The 17,924-nt window shown below is 47.1% G+C and overlaps 1 protein-coding gene across 3 annotated transcripts; it reads right to left on the bottom strand.

The window, feature by feature from the left end:
* Positions 1–540: 540 nt before the first annotated feature.
* tcerg1b (transcription elongation regulator 1b (CA150)) lies at positions 541–17,655 on the bottom strand. Of its 3 annotated transcripts, XM_079738259.1 has the most exons (21): positions 17,575–17,655; positions 16,771–16,990; positions 15,947–16,099; positions 15,282–15,561; positions 14,711–14,941; positions 10,957–11,016; positions 9,936–10,133; positions 9,547–9,650; positions 9,280–9,368; positions 8,739–8,899; positions 7,220–7,301; positions 6,947–7,082; positions 6,650–6,739; positions 6,425–6,543; positions 6,097–6,247; positions 5,780–5,944; positions 5,309–5,491; positions 4,770–4,982; positions 4,152–4,235; positions 1,541–1,641; positions 541–1,290 (listed from the first exon to the last, which is right to left on the bottom strand). In XM_079738259.1, the coding sequence occupies exons 1-21, from the start codon at positions 17,619–17,621 to the stop codon at positions 1,089–1,091; spliced, it is 3,069 nt and encodes a 1,022-aa protein (XP_079594385.1). In that variant the 5' UTR covers positions 17,622–17,655; the 3' UTR covers positions 541–1,088. The 3 variants fall into 3 exon arrangements, with proteins under 3 accessions (XP_079594385.1, XP_079594383.1, XP_079594384.1); XM_079738257.1 differs by lacking the exon at positions 10,957–11,016 and having other exon boundaries at positions 17,575–17,640; XM_079738258.1 differs by lacking the exons at positions 16,771–16,990; positions 17,575–17,655 and adding an exon at positions 16,193–16,749.
* Positions 17,656–17,924: the final 269 nt, after the last annotated feature.

Raw genomic sequence — 17,924 nt, 5'->3', positions numbered from 1 at the left:
TAATACCGATCTCTTGTCAGCCAATAGACGATTAGAAGCATTAGACGCAGGTCGGGGATCGGTCGGCTTTATAGGGTGGAGAAAAGAGGACTCTCTCAATAGCCGTCATCTGGTGCCTCTCCTCATATTGGATACTTAATGTTCATGAGTGTTCTCCAAGGCAGTAATTAAATTCAGCCTCAGAACAGAAATGATCCAGGAAGTGAATTATAAGGAAGTGAATATAAAGCAGCGACCAAATGTAACATTAAATGTACCGTAAGCATTCTGCATGCCAGCATGACCATTTCATAGAGTTGGAAAACAGGTCATGAATTTAGATCCTTGGAGCTTGACCCAGACGTACTCTATGGTTGCCAGGCACTTCGAATAGGTTTCATTTCTCTTCGAGGTGCTGGAAACCATATTAAAATAAATCACGAGATCCGGGGTACCTTCCGACAATTAAAATCGCAGCTTTTATCTGGAACATTCAATATTTTGTTTAATAACATAACTTTTATAACATAGATGAAAGATAGAATTAACAGTAAAAAAAGAAAAAAAAGAGAAGTAATTGGAAAAAAACAGCGGAATATGCCTTTATTTGATCCAACAGAAACTGCTGCAACATCAGCATTACCCACTGAGCAGAAACAAACATTCACACAGCCACTGACACAATGACCGGCCCAGTGGGGCAGCAGGGCTCCGGGAGCCCCAGACGCACACATACACTCCATCATTTACATCAGCTGTCTTACAGCTCTTTGTGGCCATGTGCTGCAGCTTGCCCCACGCCGCTCCTCTAATACTCAAGAGCGCAGGAGTTCGAGGTCACTGGAATCGTGGACCCTCACTTCCCTGCTGTAGTTTCACCCAAGAGAGCTTTTTTTCTTCTTTATTATTTTTAAACGAGGGCTACAAGGCGACATAACACAGAGACTTCAACAGTACATCTCTATGGAACATGTCTAAGCAATAAAAATCCCTGTCCAGCCATAACACTGCTCTCAGGAGAAGCCCAGCGGCCCTGCTGGGGCGTGGGGGGTGGTCACATGCTCTGGCCGGGACGGGAGGGGACAGGGGGCAGGGGGCAGTGGGGCGGGTCACTTGGTGGAGCGCCTGGTGGGCTCAGACGCAGTCGGGGGGGGGGGAGGTCCACGCCGGTCCAGGTCTTCGATGTAGAACATGATGAGCTTCCTGCGCTCCTCTGGTACGCACTCCAGCACCAGGTAGCGCTTATCGTTCTGGAGGACCTTCTCCACGTCTTTCAGGTGCTGCTCCGACTCCTGGATCAGCTTCCTCGACCTGCGGGGGGGGGGGGGGGAAGCACCTCACTTTACATTTGTACGAGTCAAGCACGCCAGAGTCAAAGGACAATGCGTGCAACGCCCCTCGAAGGAACTCGTGACATCGTAGGACACGCGCACAACATGTAGGGAAACTGATGGGCCATCATTACATTTTTCCACCTGCTAAGAGCATTGACGTCCGTGACCTTTGAACGAATGTGTGGGAGCCAACGGCTGGAGGGGGAGAGAATGTGGTGCATCCTCACCTGTAGGTGATGAACTTTGTCTCCTTCAGGAGGGTCCTGAAGTCTGCTTTGGCCGTGATGTACTTGTCTTTGATGTAGTCCTCAAACTCTCGCTGTCGCTTCTACAAGTTAGCAAGAACACAGACATGAAGAGGCTGGTAAAAAACCAGCTGGACCTATAGACACATCCTCATGCTGGTTTGGGGCTTGAGTTCTTGGTCAGACCCCAGGTTGGCAGAACAGCTCATGCTCAGATTATCGGTGGGGGGGGGGGGGTTGTGTTGTTACACACAGTTAGTGTGTAACAACACTTACCTTGTTGTTACACACTAACTGAGCCAAGTAAACCCTGAACTAACCTTTTACATGAACCTAACCACACTGACCTAAACCGAAGCACCACTGACTTGATACATAAAATTAACCACCACTGCCCTAATATCTAAATGTGTCCATCTCCAAACTAGCACCTAAACTTAACCATCTCGAACCTAATCAAAATTACTCCAGGCCTCCCTCCCCCCTTACTCCAGGCCTCCCCCCCTTACTCCAGGCCTCCCCCCCTTACTCCTCCCCCCCCTTACTCCAGGCCTCCCCACCCCCTTACTCCAGGCCTCCCTCCATAGCCACTCCACCAAACTAATGAGCAGCTCTCTAGCTTCAGCATGGGTCTGCCTAGGGAAGACTCAGACTCTTCAGTCAGGGTGGTTCTATGTTCAGTCAGGGTGGTTCTATGTTCAGTCAGGTTGGTTCTATGTTCAGTAGGAGGGTTGAGTCAGGGTGGTTCTATGTTCAGTCAGGGTGGTTCTATGTTCAGTCAGGGTGGTTCTATGTTCAGTCAGGTTGGTTCTATGTTCAGTAGGAGGGTTCAGTCAGGGTGGTTCTATCTTCAGTCAGGATGGTTCTATGTTCAGTAGGAGGGTTCAGTCAGGGTGGTTCTATGTTCAGTCAGGGTGGTTCTATCTTCAGTCAGGATGGTTCTATCTTCAGTAGGAGGGTTCAGTCAGGGTGGTTCTATGTTCAGTCAGGGTGGTTCTATGTTCAGTCAGGGTGGTTCTATGTTCAGTCAGGATGGTTCTATGTTCAGTAGGAGGGTTGAGTCAGGGTGGTTCTATGTTCAGTCAGGGTGGTTCTATGTTCAGTCAGGGTGGTTCTATGTTCAGTCAGGTTGGTTCTATGTTCAGTAGGAGAGTTCAGTCAGGGTGGTTCTATCTTCAGTCAGGATGGTTCTATGTTCAGTAGGAGGGTTCAGTCAGGGTGGTTCTATGTTCAGTCAGGGTGGTTCTATCTTCAGTCAGGATGGTTCTATCTTCAGTAGGAGGGTTCAGTCAGGGTGGTTCTATGTTCAGTCAGGGTGGTTCTTTCTTCAGTAGGAGGGTTCAGTCAGGGTGGTTCTATCTTCAGTCAGGGTGGTTCTATGTTCAGTCAGGTTGGTTCTATGTTCAGTAGGAGGGTTGAGTCAGGGTGGTTCTAGCTTCAGTCAGGGTGGTTCTATGTTCAGTAGGAGGGTTGAGTCAGGGTGGTTCTATGTTCAGTCAGGGTGGTTCTATGTTCAGTCAGGGTGGTTCTATGTTCAGTCAGGTTGGTTCTATGTTCAGTAGGAGGGTTCAGTCAGGGTGGTTCTATCTTCAGTCAGGATGGTTCTATGTTCAGTAGGAGGGTTGAGTCAGGGTGCTTCTATGTTCAGTCAGGGTGGTTCTATGTTCAGTCAGGGTGGTTTTATGTTCAGTCAGGGTGGTTCTATGTTCAGTCAGGTTGGTTCTATGTTCAGTAGGAGGGTTCAGTCAGGGTGGTTCTATCTTCAGTCAGGATGGTTCTATGTTCAGTAGGAGGGTTGAGTCAGGGTGGTTCTATGTTCAGTCAGGGTGGTTCTATGTTCAGTCAGGGTGGTTCTATGTTCAGTCAGGTTGGTTCTATGTTCAGTAGGAGGGTTCAGTCAGGGTGGTTCTATCTTCAGTCAGGATGGTTCTATGTTCAGTAGGAGGGTTGAGTCAGGGTGCTTCTATGTTCAGTCAGGGTGGTTCTATGTTCAGTCAGGGTGGTTTTATGTTCAGTCAGGGTGGTTCTATGTTCAGTCAGGTTGGTTCTATGTTCAGTAGGAGGGTTCAGTCAGGGTGGTTCTATCTTCAGTCAGGATGGTTCTATATTCAGTAGGAGGGTTGAGTCAGGGTGGTTCTATGTTCAGTCAGGGTGGTTCTATGTTCAGTCAGGTTGGTTCTATGTTCAGTAGGAGGGTTGAGTCAGGGTGGTTCTATCTTCAGTCAGGGTGGTTCTATGTTCAGTAGGAGGGTTGAGTCAGGGTGGTTCTATGTTCAGTCAGGGTGGTTCTATGTTCAGTCAGGTTGGTTCTATGTTCAGTAGGAGGGTTCAGTCAGGGTGGTTCTATCTTCAGTCAGGATGGTTCTATGTTCAGTAGGAGGGTTGAGTCAGGGTGCTTCTATGTTCAGTCAGGGTGGTTCTATGTCCGGTCAGGGTGGTTTTATGTTCAGTCAGGGTGGTTCTATGTTCAGTAGGAGGGTTCAGTCAGGGTGGTCCTATCTTCAGTCAGGGTGGTTCTATGTTCAGTCAGGGTGGTTCTATGTTCAGTCAGGGTGGTTCTGTGTTCAGTCTGTTGGGTTCTTGGTGTTCTTACCCGGTCACTGGAGGAGAACTTGATACAGCGAGGATCTTCTTTGATGATCTTCTTCACCTCCTTCCACGTTGTGGTCAGGGTTATCTAGAACAACACTGAGCCGTTAGAAGGACCACGCATGGCTACCACTCCTCTGAAGAGCCACGTTAAAAAGGTGCAAACTGTGTGAACACATGCCGAGTACCCTCGAGAGGGTTCCTGTGTTCTTCATGAGTCCCTCAGGAATAAACGGGCTGGGACTGAATCCACTTTATACTCCAGGAAAACATTCCGTGTTGTCAACCAGCATACGAACGTATCGTATGATAAATAGGTATGGGAAACCAAGTGCAGGCTGAGAACTGGTTCCAAATGGTTTGTAATTGAGCTGATCAATTCCTTTTACCAATGTTTGATAGAACGCTGCACGCGCCACCTACAGCCACGGACATATCAAGTCTCTACAACAATAAGCAACAGCTTTGTGTTGGACTTATTCATTACCTTCAAAAATACCTGAACACAATACTAAATTAATGAAAAACCAGAAAAGTCATTCCTTTCTCGCCTGTGAGGCACAAAAATAAAATGACAAAGTATCACAGGTTTATACATCACAAGCACCCACACACAATGTACCTGTGAGGATCCTTTCTCTGCAGCCGTCCTCACCATGCTGGTCTCATCCAGCAGCTGGCGGAAGTGTTCCTTCTTCTTCTTGGCCAGCGCTTCCACGTGCTCGTTGAACAGCTTCTCCTTCTCCTCCCGCTCCAGCAGCGACGCAGACTCCCAGCGGTGGTCCTTGCGGAGGTTCCGCCGCGTGTCTGACCAGGCTGCGTCCGAGGACCGCACCTGCACAGTCCAACCAGGCTCTCAATCCCCCAAATACGCATTCACTTAAACACTATGTGATGGGTTCATGCAAACCCCTGATCACTGCACACTACCCTACAAGATGGGTTCTGTGCTAGTTCTAATCAGTTCATAACCATTCAGGTCGGACTAGTGCCTTCATGGTTTTATGGCATGAATGTAAACATTGTCTTCAAACCTCCACCATGTTCAATAAGTCCAGTCAAGCGAATGAAAGTCGTCTAACCCTGAGTGGGGAAACAAGGCCATGTTTCAAAATTGCCCGAGGTTAATCAACACCAGAGTGACCAGAAGGAGCTCCTCACCATGTCAGACATGAGGGCTTTGAAGTGCTGGATGGCCTCCTCTCTCTTGTGCTGCTCCCTCTCCCTGTCGATCTCCTTGGTCTGCTCCGAGCGAGCTTTCTGCACCTCCCGCTCCCGCTCCCGAAGACTGGCCTCAATGCGCGCCTGTCGCTCCATCTCCCGCTCCTTGTCGATGTCCACACTCTGCCAGGGAAGGACCCACCTCACTGTTAAAAGCTGCATTCAGTCATGCCTCACCACTAGGGGGCAGCTTGCTCAGGCAGCCTCCATCATAACTGCAGTCATTTGTGGCTGAATGAGGTGAAGCCGTTGTTAACTTTGACTTTCTAATAAATATATAAAGTATAAACCATACCATATGATGAGATGACAAAAGAGGACATTTTAAATGATAACAGTTTTCAACCCAAACTCAAATATACATTATCTGTTGCTTTACACACAAACAACAGACAGACCAATGGGCCTCACCTTGGCCTGCTTATCAATGTACTGCTTGAAAAGTTCTTCTCTGAGGGCGGAGCTCTCCACGGCTTTGTAGCGGGGGTCCGTCTCCAGCCGGTCCTTCACCTTACTCCAGCGAGGACCCCCCTCTATGTGGTGCTCTGCCATCAGCTCGAAGAAGTCTATCTTCACCTGGAGACACAAACCACATCACCATGAGGTCACGGTCCCTGGACCAGAATAATGATCCATATTAAACACCATGTTGGTTCAAAAGGATTCATTGGTTAGGATTTTAGAGATTGTAGAAATAGAATGCACTACCGTTGGTGTGCCAGTGTTACCTTCTCCCCCCGGGTTTTGGAGTCCTCCTTCTCCCGCTTCCTCAGAGACGTCATGAACTCCGTGAAGATGGTCTCTCGGTCCTTCATCTTCTCGATGCTCTTAAATCTGGGATCTCTGCCGTGTCTCACCCCAAACTCACTAAACGTTGTTCTGTAAAATGAACAAAAACAGAAGAAATGTGGACATCAATTTATTTCCACTTGGGAAGTGGAGGGTCCCTAAATCTTCCCTTGATACGGGCATGATATGGACATCATATTGGCACGGTGTGATCTAGTTTGGAGAACCTTCGAGAGCATCGGTTCCACGATATTCTGTGGCGTTTACCTTGGAGTGAGCTTGGACTCCTCCATCAGCTTCCTGAATTCATCTTTGGCCTGCATCAGCTTATTCTTCTTCTCCTTCCTCTCCTCCTCCGCTCTCGTCTTTACATATATATCAAACACCTGCCAAGGACAAACAGCTACAGCTGAAGAAACCAACCTCCTCCATCTTGTTGCAAGTCACACCACTAATAAAAGCACCAAGAATGAAAGAGGAATAAGAACGCACCTGTTTCCGCTCCTTGGGGTTGAGCAGCAGATATCGAGGATCAAAGACTATTTTATGTAGTTCTTTGTCCCAGGTGGAGAAAGCAGATACCTGGAAGGAAAGACATGCAACATTTTTGCTTAGAAATGGACCCAAACAAGAACAGAGTATATGACGGAAAATACAAACCAGAGTCTTTACAAGAAGATAAAGTCTCAAATGCATGAACACTGTCTGAGTATGGGGACATGTTATCCCTCTCTCCAGCAGCATGTCAGTAAACCCATGAATACCAGTCTAACTATGGGGACATATTACCCCTCTCTCCAGCAGCATGTCTTTGAACTGGGTCATCCGCGCCTCTAGGGGCACTATGGCCCTCTCACGGGCCGCCCTCAGCTCCGCCTCCATCACCGCTTCCTTTTCTGTCTCAACCTCCTTGACCTCCTCTTTCCTGTTTTGGTCAAAGGTCACACAGGTCAAAAGAGGGCAGAGGAGGATTCAGAAATTGGGAGAATATCACCAAGATTAAGTTGAGAAGTAGAAATAGTCTGATGAAGGCATAAAACATCCTCATAGGGGACCACATACTTCCTTTTCTTGGCTTTGATTGGCTCCTCCTCCTGGTTGTCCTCAGCAGGTGCGGAGGACTCTGGTTCTGCCTTAATAAGGGCTGTTTGGGGACAAAAGCGTGAAAAGCTTGTTCAGTCGTTCAATCTAAAGAACGAAATAACATCAAAATAACGTCCACAACCCCTGAGCAACATAGAAGGCATTTCTTTTTCAGTAAGGCATTAAACCCCAGCTGCGGAGGGGATCCCTAGTGATGTGTTTGATCAGATAGATGGATCCTTAGTGATGTGTCTGATCAGATAGATGGAGGATCCCTAGTGATGTGTCTGATTAGATAGATGGAGGAACCCTAGTGATGTGTCTGATCAGATAGATGGATCCCTAGTGACGTGTCTGATCAGATAGATGGATCCCTAGTGATGTGTCTGATCAGATAGATGGATCCCTAGTGATGTGTCTGATCAGATAGATGGATCCCTAGTGATGTGTCTGATCAGATAGATGGATCCCTAGTGATGTGTCTGATCAGATAGATGGAGGAACCTTAGTGATGTGTCTGATCACATAGATGGATCCCTAGTGATGTCTCTGATCACATAGATGGAGGAACCCTAGTGATGTGTCTGATCACATAGATGGAGGAACCCTAGTGATGTGTCTGATCAGATAGATGGATCCCTAGTGATGTGTCTGATCAGATAGATGGATCCCTAGTGATGTGTCTGATCAGATAGATGGATCCCTAGTGATGTGTCTGATCAGATAGATGGAGGAACCCTAGTGATGTGTTTGATCAGATAGATGGATCCCTAGTGATGTGTCTGATCAGATAGATGGATCCCTAGTGATGTGTCTGATCAGATAGATGGATCCCTAGTGATGTGTCTGATCAGATAGATGGATCGCTAGTGATGTGTCTGATCAGATATATGGATCCCTAGTGATGTGGGGTTGATCAGATAAGACAGAGGCTATGGCATCGTCTGAAACCTTGTTAATGCTGAAGCATACTTCCTGGGTTTCATGCCCCAGCTGTGAGTGGACGCAGAACAAAGTGGTAGAAGCCATGTTTAATGGTGTGTTCGAGATGCATCGCACACCACCCGCACGAGTTGCTCTTGTGACGTATTTTCCTGGCTTGCAGAACTCACTGACTGAACTTGGTGGACTCTCAGAACCCCAAGATATTAAGATCAAAAGGGGGCATGCCTACCACTTTGAAACTTGTGCGGGTCGTGAACGAGGCATCTCAAACACACCACATTCAGTACTTTCATTACTGAATATTCAGTTACCGTGGTGCTTGCAAAGTGATTTTGATTTGGAGCCATTGCATTGGCAACGTCAAGTCCCTCAGGCATGTAGCTTGAGGGACGATGCGGTGGACTGCGCGTGCGTAGCCTGGTGAACCAAACGGGCCGTAGCCACAGGCTGCATATGACTCCGTATCAACAGCACCCTCCCCTGGGCCATCTACACACACACCTTGCGGAGCGCCTTCACACAGAAGAGGCTTTCTGTGGGGTGTTCCCGCTACCTGTCTTTCTGCTGTCTTCCAGTCCTCTTTTGTGTGGCGGTTCCTGAATGTTCTTGTCCACGTCTGCCCGGCCAATCAGCTCCTCGGGCCGGTCCCACATTGAGAGACGCGTGGTAGGGTTATAGAAAAACACCCGGTCGTCTCCCGTCCAGACCACACACCTGGTGGGAGACACGGGCCAGACAGGTCAGCCGCGTGTGGGTGATACCATGCGTGATACCATGCATGGCTCTGTGTGCACAGTTTGGACACAGTGCACAGATTGAAACCAACTGCTACTTGGGGGGGACTTTATCTAGAATCAGGCATTAAAAATGGACACTGCCGACCACGTCAGTGATTGCGTCGCCGAATTATCACTGGTCAGTAGAGAAAATGAAAAAGGTCAGCAGCAGCAGCAGCCGTCTCGTTGGGGATGAAAACGCATTAACTGCGCTCTCATAGGGCGCTGCGCTGTAGTCATCGTGTTAGACCCTCCCCATATTAGAAACTTGTGATTGGGACTCCCGTGGTAAGTAGGTATTTGAGGGAGTGCATGTACCAGGGAGTTCCAGGGATAGGGTTTGTTGCTACAGGTTTAGCTTTCTGGGCAGCCTTCTCTTCTTCCGTCATCTCCTCCTCTTTAAGCTCCTGCGATAGACAAGCAAACAAATTGTATCCATCTTCAGAACACTTTTAAAGAGAAGATGCACACAAAATAAACTGCATCCATCAGGCCACAATAAAGACGTTCATGCTGTGGCCAATCCAATGGTGTTTTCCTCAAGAACCCTGCGAGGGAAAAGAGGTACCGATGGCCCCTTCCTACCTCTTTCTCGTTGGCGGCGTCTGCCTTGTTCTCCTCCTCCTCCATCTCCATGGCCTCTGCCTCCACTTGGGCCAGGCGCTCCTTGGCCTTCTCCAGTTCCTTCTCTGTGTACCGGGAGGGAATAGCAAATGGCCAACAATGACTACCATGTTCTTGACCTTAAACTGCAGTGATTGCCTGTTGCAAAAGGGACTCCATGTATGCATCTCATTTGTACTTCCTTCATGGGACTGTACAAGGCTGTTTGGAGGGGGAGGGGGGGAACGAATTGAGTCAAGGTGGCAGAAGTACATTTACAGTATTTCAGAAACACAGATCGATGCTGTATGGATTTGCGCTCACTTAACGGGCCTCATCACTTAAGACCTGTCAATGGGACTGGTCTGCACCTTTCTCCAGCAGGGCCTGGGGCTTCTCCCAGGTGGACTCCAGGGTCCGGTTGTTGTAGTAGTAGGTCTTCCCGTCCACCGTTTTGTACTCTGACCACTCGGGCAGCTGCAGGCCCGCCAGCGAGCCGGGCCCTGCCGTCATCGCCAGCTGGGGGTGCATCATGGGAACCATGGAGGGGGGCATGCCAGGAATCATACCTGAAAGCGAAAAGGAGGGAAGCCAGTGGGCTTGAGGGATCACTCGGTAAGTCGGCCGTCATCATTCCCACTGACAACATATGCAGATCCACTTTGAAGGAACTCAAATGCATAAAACACCTCCAGTTATTTAGTATGTCTGGAACAGGACCCCAATTTATACGCTGATGAACTACTTGTGCAATTACAAACCTTGTAGGCTATTAGTTTAAAAAAGCAACAGGTCCATGTGTGCAGAGGAATCTTGCAGTTTCAATACAAACAGTACAAACACACACACACTAGACAAACACACAACATTTATCCCATAGTCGTACACTGAATAGATGCTGCTTAGCCTGTTGCAAACCCCTGATCAGGCCCAGTGACCTGGGTTTGCCCGGTCCTACTCTGGGTGAACAGTAGGCCTTTCATCCACATACCCAACCAGTAAAACAGTACTCTGTCCAAAAAGTTATCAACATTATTCCTTGTTGTGCGGTTACACATCAGTATTTAGTTATAACATTATTAATCATATCTTTTCGTTAGTGTAGTCAAATAGCATTACAACTTTCCCGCTGAGATGTACCAGCACTAAGAATGATGTTTCAGTGTTTGATGGCCCTCGTCTGTGTCATTTATATGAGCACTTCTGTGCGTCTACATGGACTACAAATCGGTGAATAGCCATAAACACATCATCATAGATAAGTATAAAAAGTAAACTCCGTAACGACTGGGTCTCAGAAGTTCAGCCCCAAGGGAACCATCCGGACCCCCCGATCATCACAACCATTCACTACCATGCATCTAGTGCTGGGAGGAGGAGGAGGGTGTTTACCGTTGGCGCCGTGGCCTGCCTTTACATAGGGCGAGCCTACTATCTGCATCATTGCTACACCTGCAAGAACAACGCACAAGCAGGCATCGGGTTGAACACAGAACATGGAGCACCCACTGGGCGCCCGGTTAAGGGAACTCAGTGGATGGGGGCACAGGTTCCCACACAAAAGACACAGGATTATACACTCATTCACAACAAATGCACGTGACACAGAATTCTCCAAGTCAATTTGCCAGTTCAACATAGATTATACACCAATTTTTGGATAAAAAAACTAAAACAAAAACGTTTTCCAGTTTTACATGGCATTAGGTTTAAGTGACCGGTGCTTTAGAGCCATAGGCTAAATCCAGCCACAACATTACAGGAGGACTGAGAAATATAATGGAGCCCTATTAAAGATACTCAGGCCGAAGTGAGAGGCACACTCGGCGGTCCGTCGTGGGTCCGGCGGCGTTGACCTAACGGCGGGTAATCCCTCCTCTTTATGACCCGCCATTGTTTGAGCTTACCAGCTGACCCCTCTTCTACCACCACGGATGAACCTGTTTGTCCTCGTTCAAGTACTTTTATTACTGAATATCCAGTAGGGCTGGGCGATACATCGATATTTAAATTACATCGATATTTTTTCAAACGCGATATGGAACGAGACCATGTCGACAACATCGATATAATTTGCGTTGAGATTACAGCACATTTGTTCCAAATAAGAGCTGTTTCGAACCGCGCCTGCCGCCTGCTATTTCGTAACTCTGCTTACATCTCTCCCGCTCTGCCTCCGGTTCTCACACAGTCTCACACACACCCCCCTTCCACTCACGTCACTTTTTGAAATCGCGAAACATGGAGTCCGCCGGCACAAGCGGCTCCGAGGAGCTTGTTTGTAAGCGAAAGACCAAAGTATGGAAATGGTTTGGATATAAGGTGTCTGACGAATTACAAAATCACGTAATTTGTAGAGTGCTTAAAAACTGTCGCAAACAAAGGGTTGCAATTCTGTGCATAATATTGCGGAGGCGCACACAGCTTTTGGCCATGATATTATATATTATAATGTTCTCAAAACGAGGCGGAGGCAGTTTCTAGTCCACGGTTTATTCAACCATCAAACTGTATTCAATTCTGAACGGTAGGAATAGTAATGGTAAATCCAAACGGTAGGTAGGTATAGTAATAACGGTAACTCCACAGTAACTAACTTCAAGGTATTTCACTCCGCGAGATCCAAACATAAAACACAAACAAGTAACCTAGCAACGCCCCCCCCCCACGCAGTCGTTACGATTCATAATATTTCGGAGGCGCACACAGCTTTTGGCCATGATATTATAGATTATAATGTTCTCAAATACGAGGCGGAGGCAGTGTCTAGTCCATGGTTTATTCAACCATCAAACTGTATTATAGGGATCAACTGATTATCGGCGCCGATATTCAGCATTTTGACTCATATCGGCATCTGCCTTTTTTTTTGATCCGACGGCCGATAAGAGATCAATTTAAAACGGGGTTATTTTGGCTCTGATGCAGCCGCGCCTCTCTGTCTGCTGTCACTACGCTGTCTCCAGCATTGTCCCACCCACAGCACCATCTGATTGGTTTTACGCTCTGGTTACACGCAGAGCCACGACGGGTAACAGCCAATCAGCAGTGAAAGCTGTGCATGCACAGTGCTCACTCACACGGCGGAGAGGAGAAAAGGTTTTGTCTGGTTTGGTTTCGAGGTGAGTTAAGGCAGCAGACTCAATAAATTGTAATTTTAATAAACATCCCAGTCCTCTACAACTCAACTCACAACTACTAGTAACATTACTTTGAGCCCATTAACGTTATATAAACATAAGCGGCAGGCATGTCTGTTAATCACTCGAAACAAGGTTTGTTGATAATATCGATATGGAGATAGTCTGTGATAGTAGAAGTCTGTGTGTGGGTGAGAGTAAAAACCTACTCAATTCAGTCCAGTTTTGTTGCAGGGAAGCACGTTAAGCGGTGGTTATACTTCGACAACTGTGTAATGCGCTATCCAACTGCGTAACCATGGAGCCCCTCGAGCCCTTAGGCTATAAGGTGAAGGCTGATTAGCTTTAAGCGTAACGCGGTCTGCTTTCTCCTTCTCTGGCTCTAGACGCGCAGCAGACTGTAGCGAAACTCTACAACTCACGACTACTAACGTTACTGTGAGGCCCAATACGTTAGCAGCAGCTGTCTGTTCCTATGATAAACACTGATTATTAAATTGAAGATGCTGTAGGCTATTTAGTGTTTTTTAACGGTTTAATCACTTGAAACAAGGTTGCTGATAATATTGATAGGGAAATAGTCAGTGATAAAAGTAAGAAGTGTGTGTGTGTGTGTGTGTGTGTAAGAGAGACAGTAAATTTCAGTTAGTTTTATTGCAGGGAAGCACGATGAGGGGATGGCTAGAGAATAGTGTGTGTGTGTGTGTGTGTGTGTGTGTGTGTGTGTGTGTGTGTGTGTGTGTGTGCCACATGAGAAGCTGCAGAAACTGACAGCAAAGCACCGTCTGTCTGAGAGAAAACAGGCAATAATGGCTGTTTAACTAGGGAACTATTTATCTATTTAAATTTTCAGTTAACTTCATTAGAACACCCTGCACTTTTTGTTTGAACTTAAAAGAGAACAAGTAAAAGATTAACATTTCAGTTCAGGAAAATTTTAGTGAGCCATTTATTTGTTTAAATTGTGTTATGTTGCAAATCTGATAAGCTGTTGTGTTTATTAAACATATGCTTAAAGGCATTTAAATGAAGTTAAGTTTTGGAGTTTGTATTATTCAAAATTTTGACGCCAATCTTTTCCCTTTTTCTGTAAATTAATATCGGCTCCAAATATCGGTTATCGGCCCCCTTGACTACTAATAATCGGTATCGGCCCTGAAAAAACTATATCGATCTATCTCTACTGTATTCAATTCTGAACGGAAGGAATAGTAATGGTAAATCGGCGCGCCCCCCCCCCCCCAAATCGACAAATATCGATATTTATCTTATATCGATATTCTGCTTGAAGATATCGAGATATGACTTTTGGTCCATATCGCCCAGCCCTAATATCCAGTATATTTTCCAACATTAACCTGGTCTGCAAGATCAGACCTAACCCTAACCCTTGTTTGATTTACAGCCATGTCTTGTAATGCATTACAATCACACCTATCAACTGCAGAGGAAACGGGGTTAAAGAGTTAAGGCGACATGCCTTAACACCGTGCCTAGATCCTACCACAATACTGCTAGATAGTCTCTTGTTAGAACCAACATGAAGTAAGCCCACCCCTCTTTTTGAAGAATTTGTTCTCCTGTGATCATTATTTCCAGGTTTGTATGATTAATGTTTAATATAATTCCTGTATATCGTGTCTTATTCTGTAATTGGAATGCACTTGCAGAAGAGTCTGAGGTCTGAAGGAAGACCGATGGGGCTTCAGGGTGCATCCTACTCAACACCTCCTTTACCCCAGGCCTTGCTGGTCTCTGACCAGTACTTCAGCTTTAACTGAACCCAGACTCTGGTCTCTATGCAAACTACTTTTAAAATTAACATTTAAACCAGATGACAGCCTGGTTTACAGCTCGAATCTCAAAGTTTAAATGGTGGGTACATTGGAATACTCCGAGCAGTAGGTAGGTAATACTTCCCTTTCTGAGGGAAGAAAAAAGACAGAACAATATACTAAAATAATAATAACTTCTGAAAGGGGCCATGAAGACTTGTGATTCCTTACCTGGCAGCGGTATGTGCATGCCTGGCAAAGGCACTCTGAAGGGGGGCACCATCACTGGGGGGAAGGAAGGCATGTTGGAGCTGGACTGGGCAACACTGTGAGTGAGGGCTGTGGGAATCATGGTCATGGTCTGCACTGCCGTGACTGGCGATGGCACCGTGGTAACAGTCACCACGGTGACGGGAGACACTCCCATACCTCCCGAGGTCACTTTTGCAACGTGGGCTAGGTCTGTAAGCAAGGACCCGATTATATGAGAAAAAGAAACAAAGAAGAAAACAAATTAGTTTCAAGGTCATGCTAAGAGCTGGCTGATATAACATTAACACTATTACTCAATGCTAAATGTAGTCTGATCATTTGGTTGTATTAGGGTTGATCAGTTGAGACTATTTCATGCAAGCCAAAACCTCATGATAAGACCAAAAACTGTTGTGAATATTATGTGTATGTGTGTGTGTGTGTGTGTGTGTGTGTGTGTGTGTGTGTGTGTGTGTGTGTGTGTGTGTGTGTGTGTGTGTGTGTGTGTGTGTGTGTGTGTGTGTGTGCCTTGCAGGCGGCTGAGGCTGACCTGCCATGGACACAGAAGGGGAAGAGTTGCTGGGATCTGGACTAGAGGCCAGCGTGCGAGAGGGTGTTGGGGAGGGAGCCTGGCCAGGGGAGGAGGCCGATACTACGACCGTGCTGGCTGTAGTGTTGACGTTGGCTGAGCTGGCGGGTACAGCTCCCCCTACAGTCACAGAAGGGCCAGCCGTCCCCAGCATAGGGTTGAGCTCTGACTGTTGGATGATCTTGACCCCTTCTGGTTTACTCCATGCAGACTCCCTGGTCCTTGCGTTGTAGTAATAGGCCTGGGGAAGAACCACACATGGGGAGTCGGGTACTACACTCGGGCATGAGACCAAAGTGAGGCAGAACCAGCCGAGGTGGGTCTTCCTTTTCAATAATAGGACCACTCTGCACTTTTGACAGGGACCAGTAGAACTACTGACTACATGTCCTCAGATTAAAATCAATGCACAGCTTTGGAACATTACCACCTCGGTTAATTCCTTACATGTAGTCTAACAAATGAGAATGCGGAAAAGATAAAAACTAGTGAGGCACATTTTCAAATGTGTTAATTGTCCCTATGTGAAGGTACATTTTGTGAAAGCATCTTCGGACCATCTCAATACTGTGAAGAGATCCAGTGTTAACCAGCACCTCACTGGCCTCACCCCATCCCAAGCCTACCTTCCCCTCTGGCGTCTTGTTCTCCACCCAGATCTCCTCGGTCGGGGTCATGCCCGGTGCTACGGCGGCTGAGACGGGGGGCATCCCGGGGGGGAACAGCATCCCTGGAGGCGGAGGCATGCTGCCAATGGGTGGAGGCAGGAACGGAGGTCGCTGGGGCAGAAGGGAAGAGGCCGGTGAGGAGCATTATCGGGCCAAACCAACACTAGCGAAATTCAGAGGCCATTAAGAAACTATTTTACTCACATCACACCTCCATTCAGCGTTCACTCTTACTCAGAGAGCCACTGTTATGGTGTCATTAATGCTACAAGGACTACATCCTCCAGAATCAATTTCCTTCGACACTCAGATCCATGGTCCTCTGCCAGATGCACTACTGGTCGATATAGATTTTAAAGCACACTCTTGAATGAGGTCATAGCTCTAGCACAGGAGGGAGTTCCAGCAGCTCCAACTCATCCAAACATATGCATTTCAGCTTATTACAGTTCAACGGTAGAATGCATCACTTTCTATATCAATTTCTAAACTGCCACTTGTATTTGGAAACAAAGCATTGTATGAACAAATACATCAATGGTAAAATAGCTTGCCTGCTTATCCATCCATCACATTTTTTTATCTATGAAACTGGGCCAGTTATTCCCAGTTAGTGGTATAGAGCCGCCTTTTGAGAAGGACTGAGCTATAATGCAATTTAGGGCAGTATATAACGTACATTTCGTGCGGTCACACATGTATCAGTACGGTACAGTTTGTCATGGCATTACGCTCCCTCCATCTGAACATAGCTTTAGGAATGTTATGCTTCTACGGCTCACCTGTAGGTGAGGAGGTCCTATTGGCGGTGGCATGCCTCCAGGTGGCGGGATCGGTGGCATGTTTGGGTCAAAGGGCGGCCGTCCAAACGGAGGCCGTGGCGGCGGTCCTCGCATCATTCCGAAAGGAGGGGGCGGCGGTCTGAGGAGCGGAGGGGGGCCGCGCAGCACCGGGGATTGGACGGGCACAGGGCCGCGAAACCGCACGGGCTGCTGCGCCATTCTGCAGACCAAAACATCCCCACACTACAGTTAGATGGCACCAGTTTAAACCCCACCAACGTTGCTGCTTTGATGACGTCTAAACGGTTCGATCCAGTTCGCTGTTGAAGCCCACTATACAATAAGATGGTACACATTTACTAACTTAACTTTGTAAGAACAAAAACACTAATAGACAGCTTCAACTCAAAGCCACTTCGATACAGCCCTGCTGGCTGACTGGTCGATTGCCCAATATAATCTTGCCAGCATATAGATCACACCAGTCGTTAAGAGCCATTTAAGCAGTATTCCGATATATTCGCAGTAGCCCACATCGTTGGGATGAAGTAGATCTCCTCATAGGAGGTGTGACCCTCTGTGTTCAGCATGTGCCTCAGATAAGGTGATGAATGACCAGCGGCTTGGACATCCTGCTGCTAGCTAAACCGCTATTTGGCTAACGTGCTCCCCTCCAAAGCAACACCGAGGCTTGCTAGAGCGCATTGCAACCACGCAATATCAAACATCGAACAGCTCTTTCACATTTGGACTCGATTTTTTACATTGCATTACAATGTATAACGTTATTGCCACAATGCTTACCTGTTATCGTTGAACCCGATAGTTTCGCTGTCTGTCTGGTCCGCCATTACAGGAAAATGTAACAACTCTTCCTGGAAACGCCCCTAACGTATATCCGCAAGTATTATTCGCCACGTATCGTGTCAATCACATTACAGAAGCAAACGCTTGCGGTTCTGATTGGATGATGAACCTGTCACTCATAGATTTCTGTTCAATCCTGGGTCCGATCCACAGACCGTAAACCATGATGTCTTTGTTTCCACGCTTGTGTATTTATTAAACCTCGTGTCTCTGTGTGTTCGTGTCGTTCTCCGTATTTGTCTTTGATTTTTTGTTTGTCTTCTTACATTTTGCATATGATTTGTGTC

This window comes from Pollachius pollachius (genome assembly GCF_949987615.1).
Source record: "Pollachius pollachius genome assembly, chromosome: 6".
In the NCBI taxonomy this organism is placed as follows: domain Eukaryota; kingdom Metazoa; phylum Chordata; class Actinopteri; order Gadiformes; family Gadidae; genus Pollachius; species Pollachius pollachius.
This window is presented reverse-complemented; position numbering and strand designations above follow the sequence as displayed.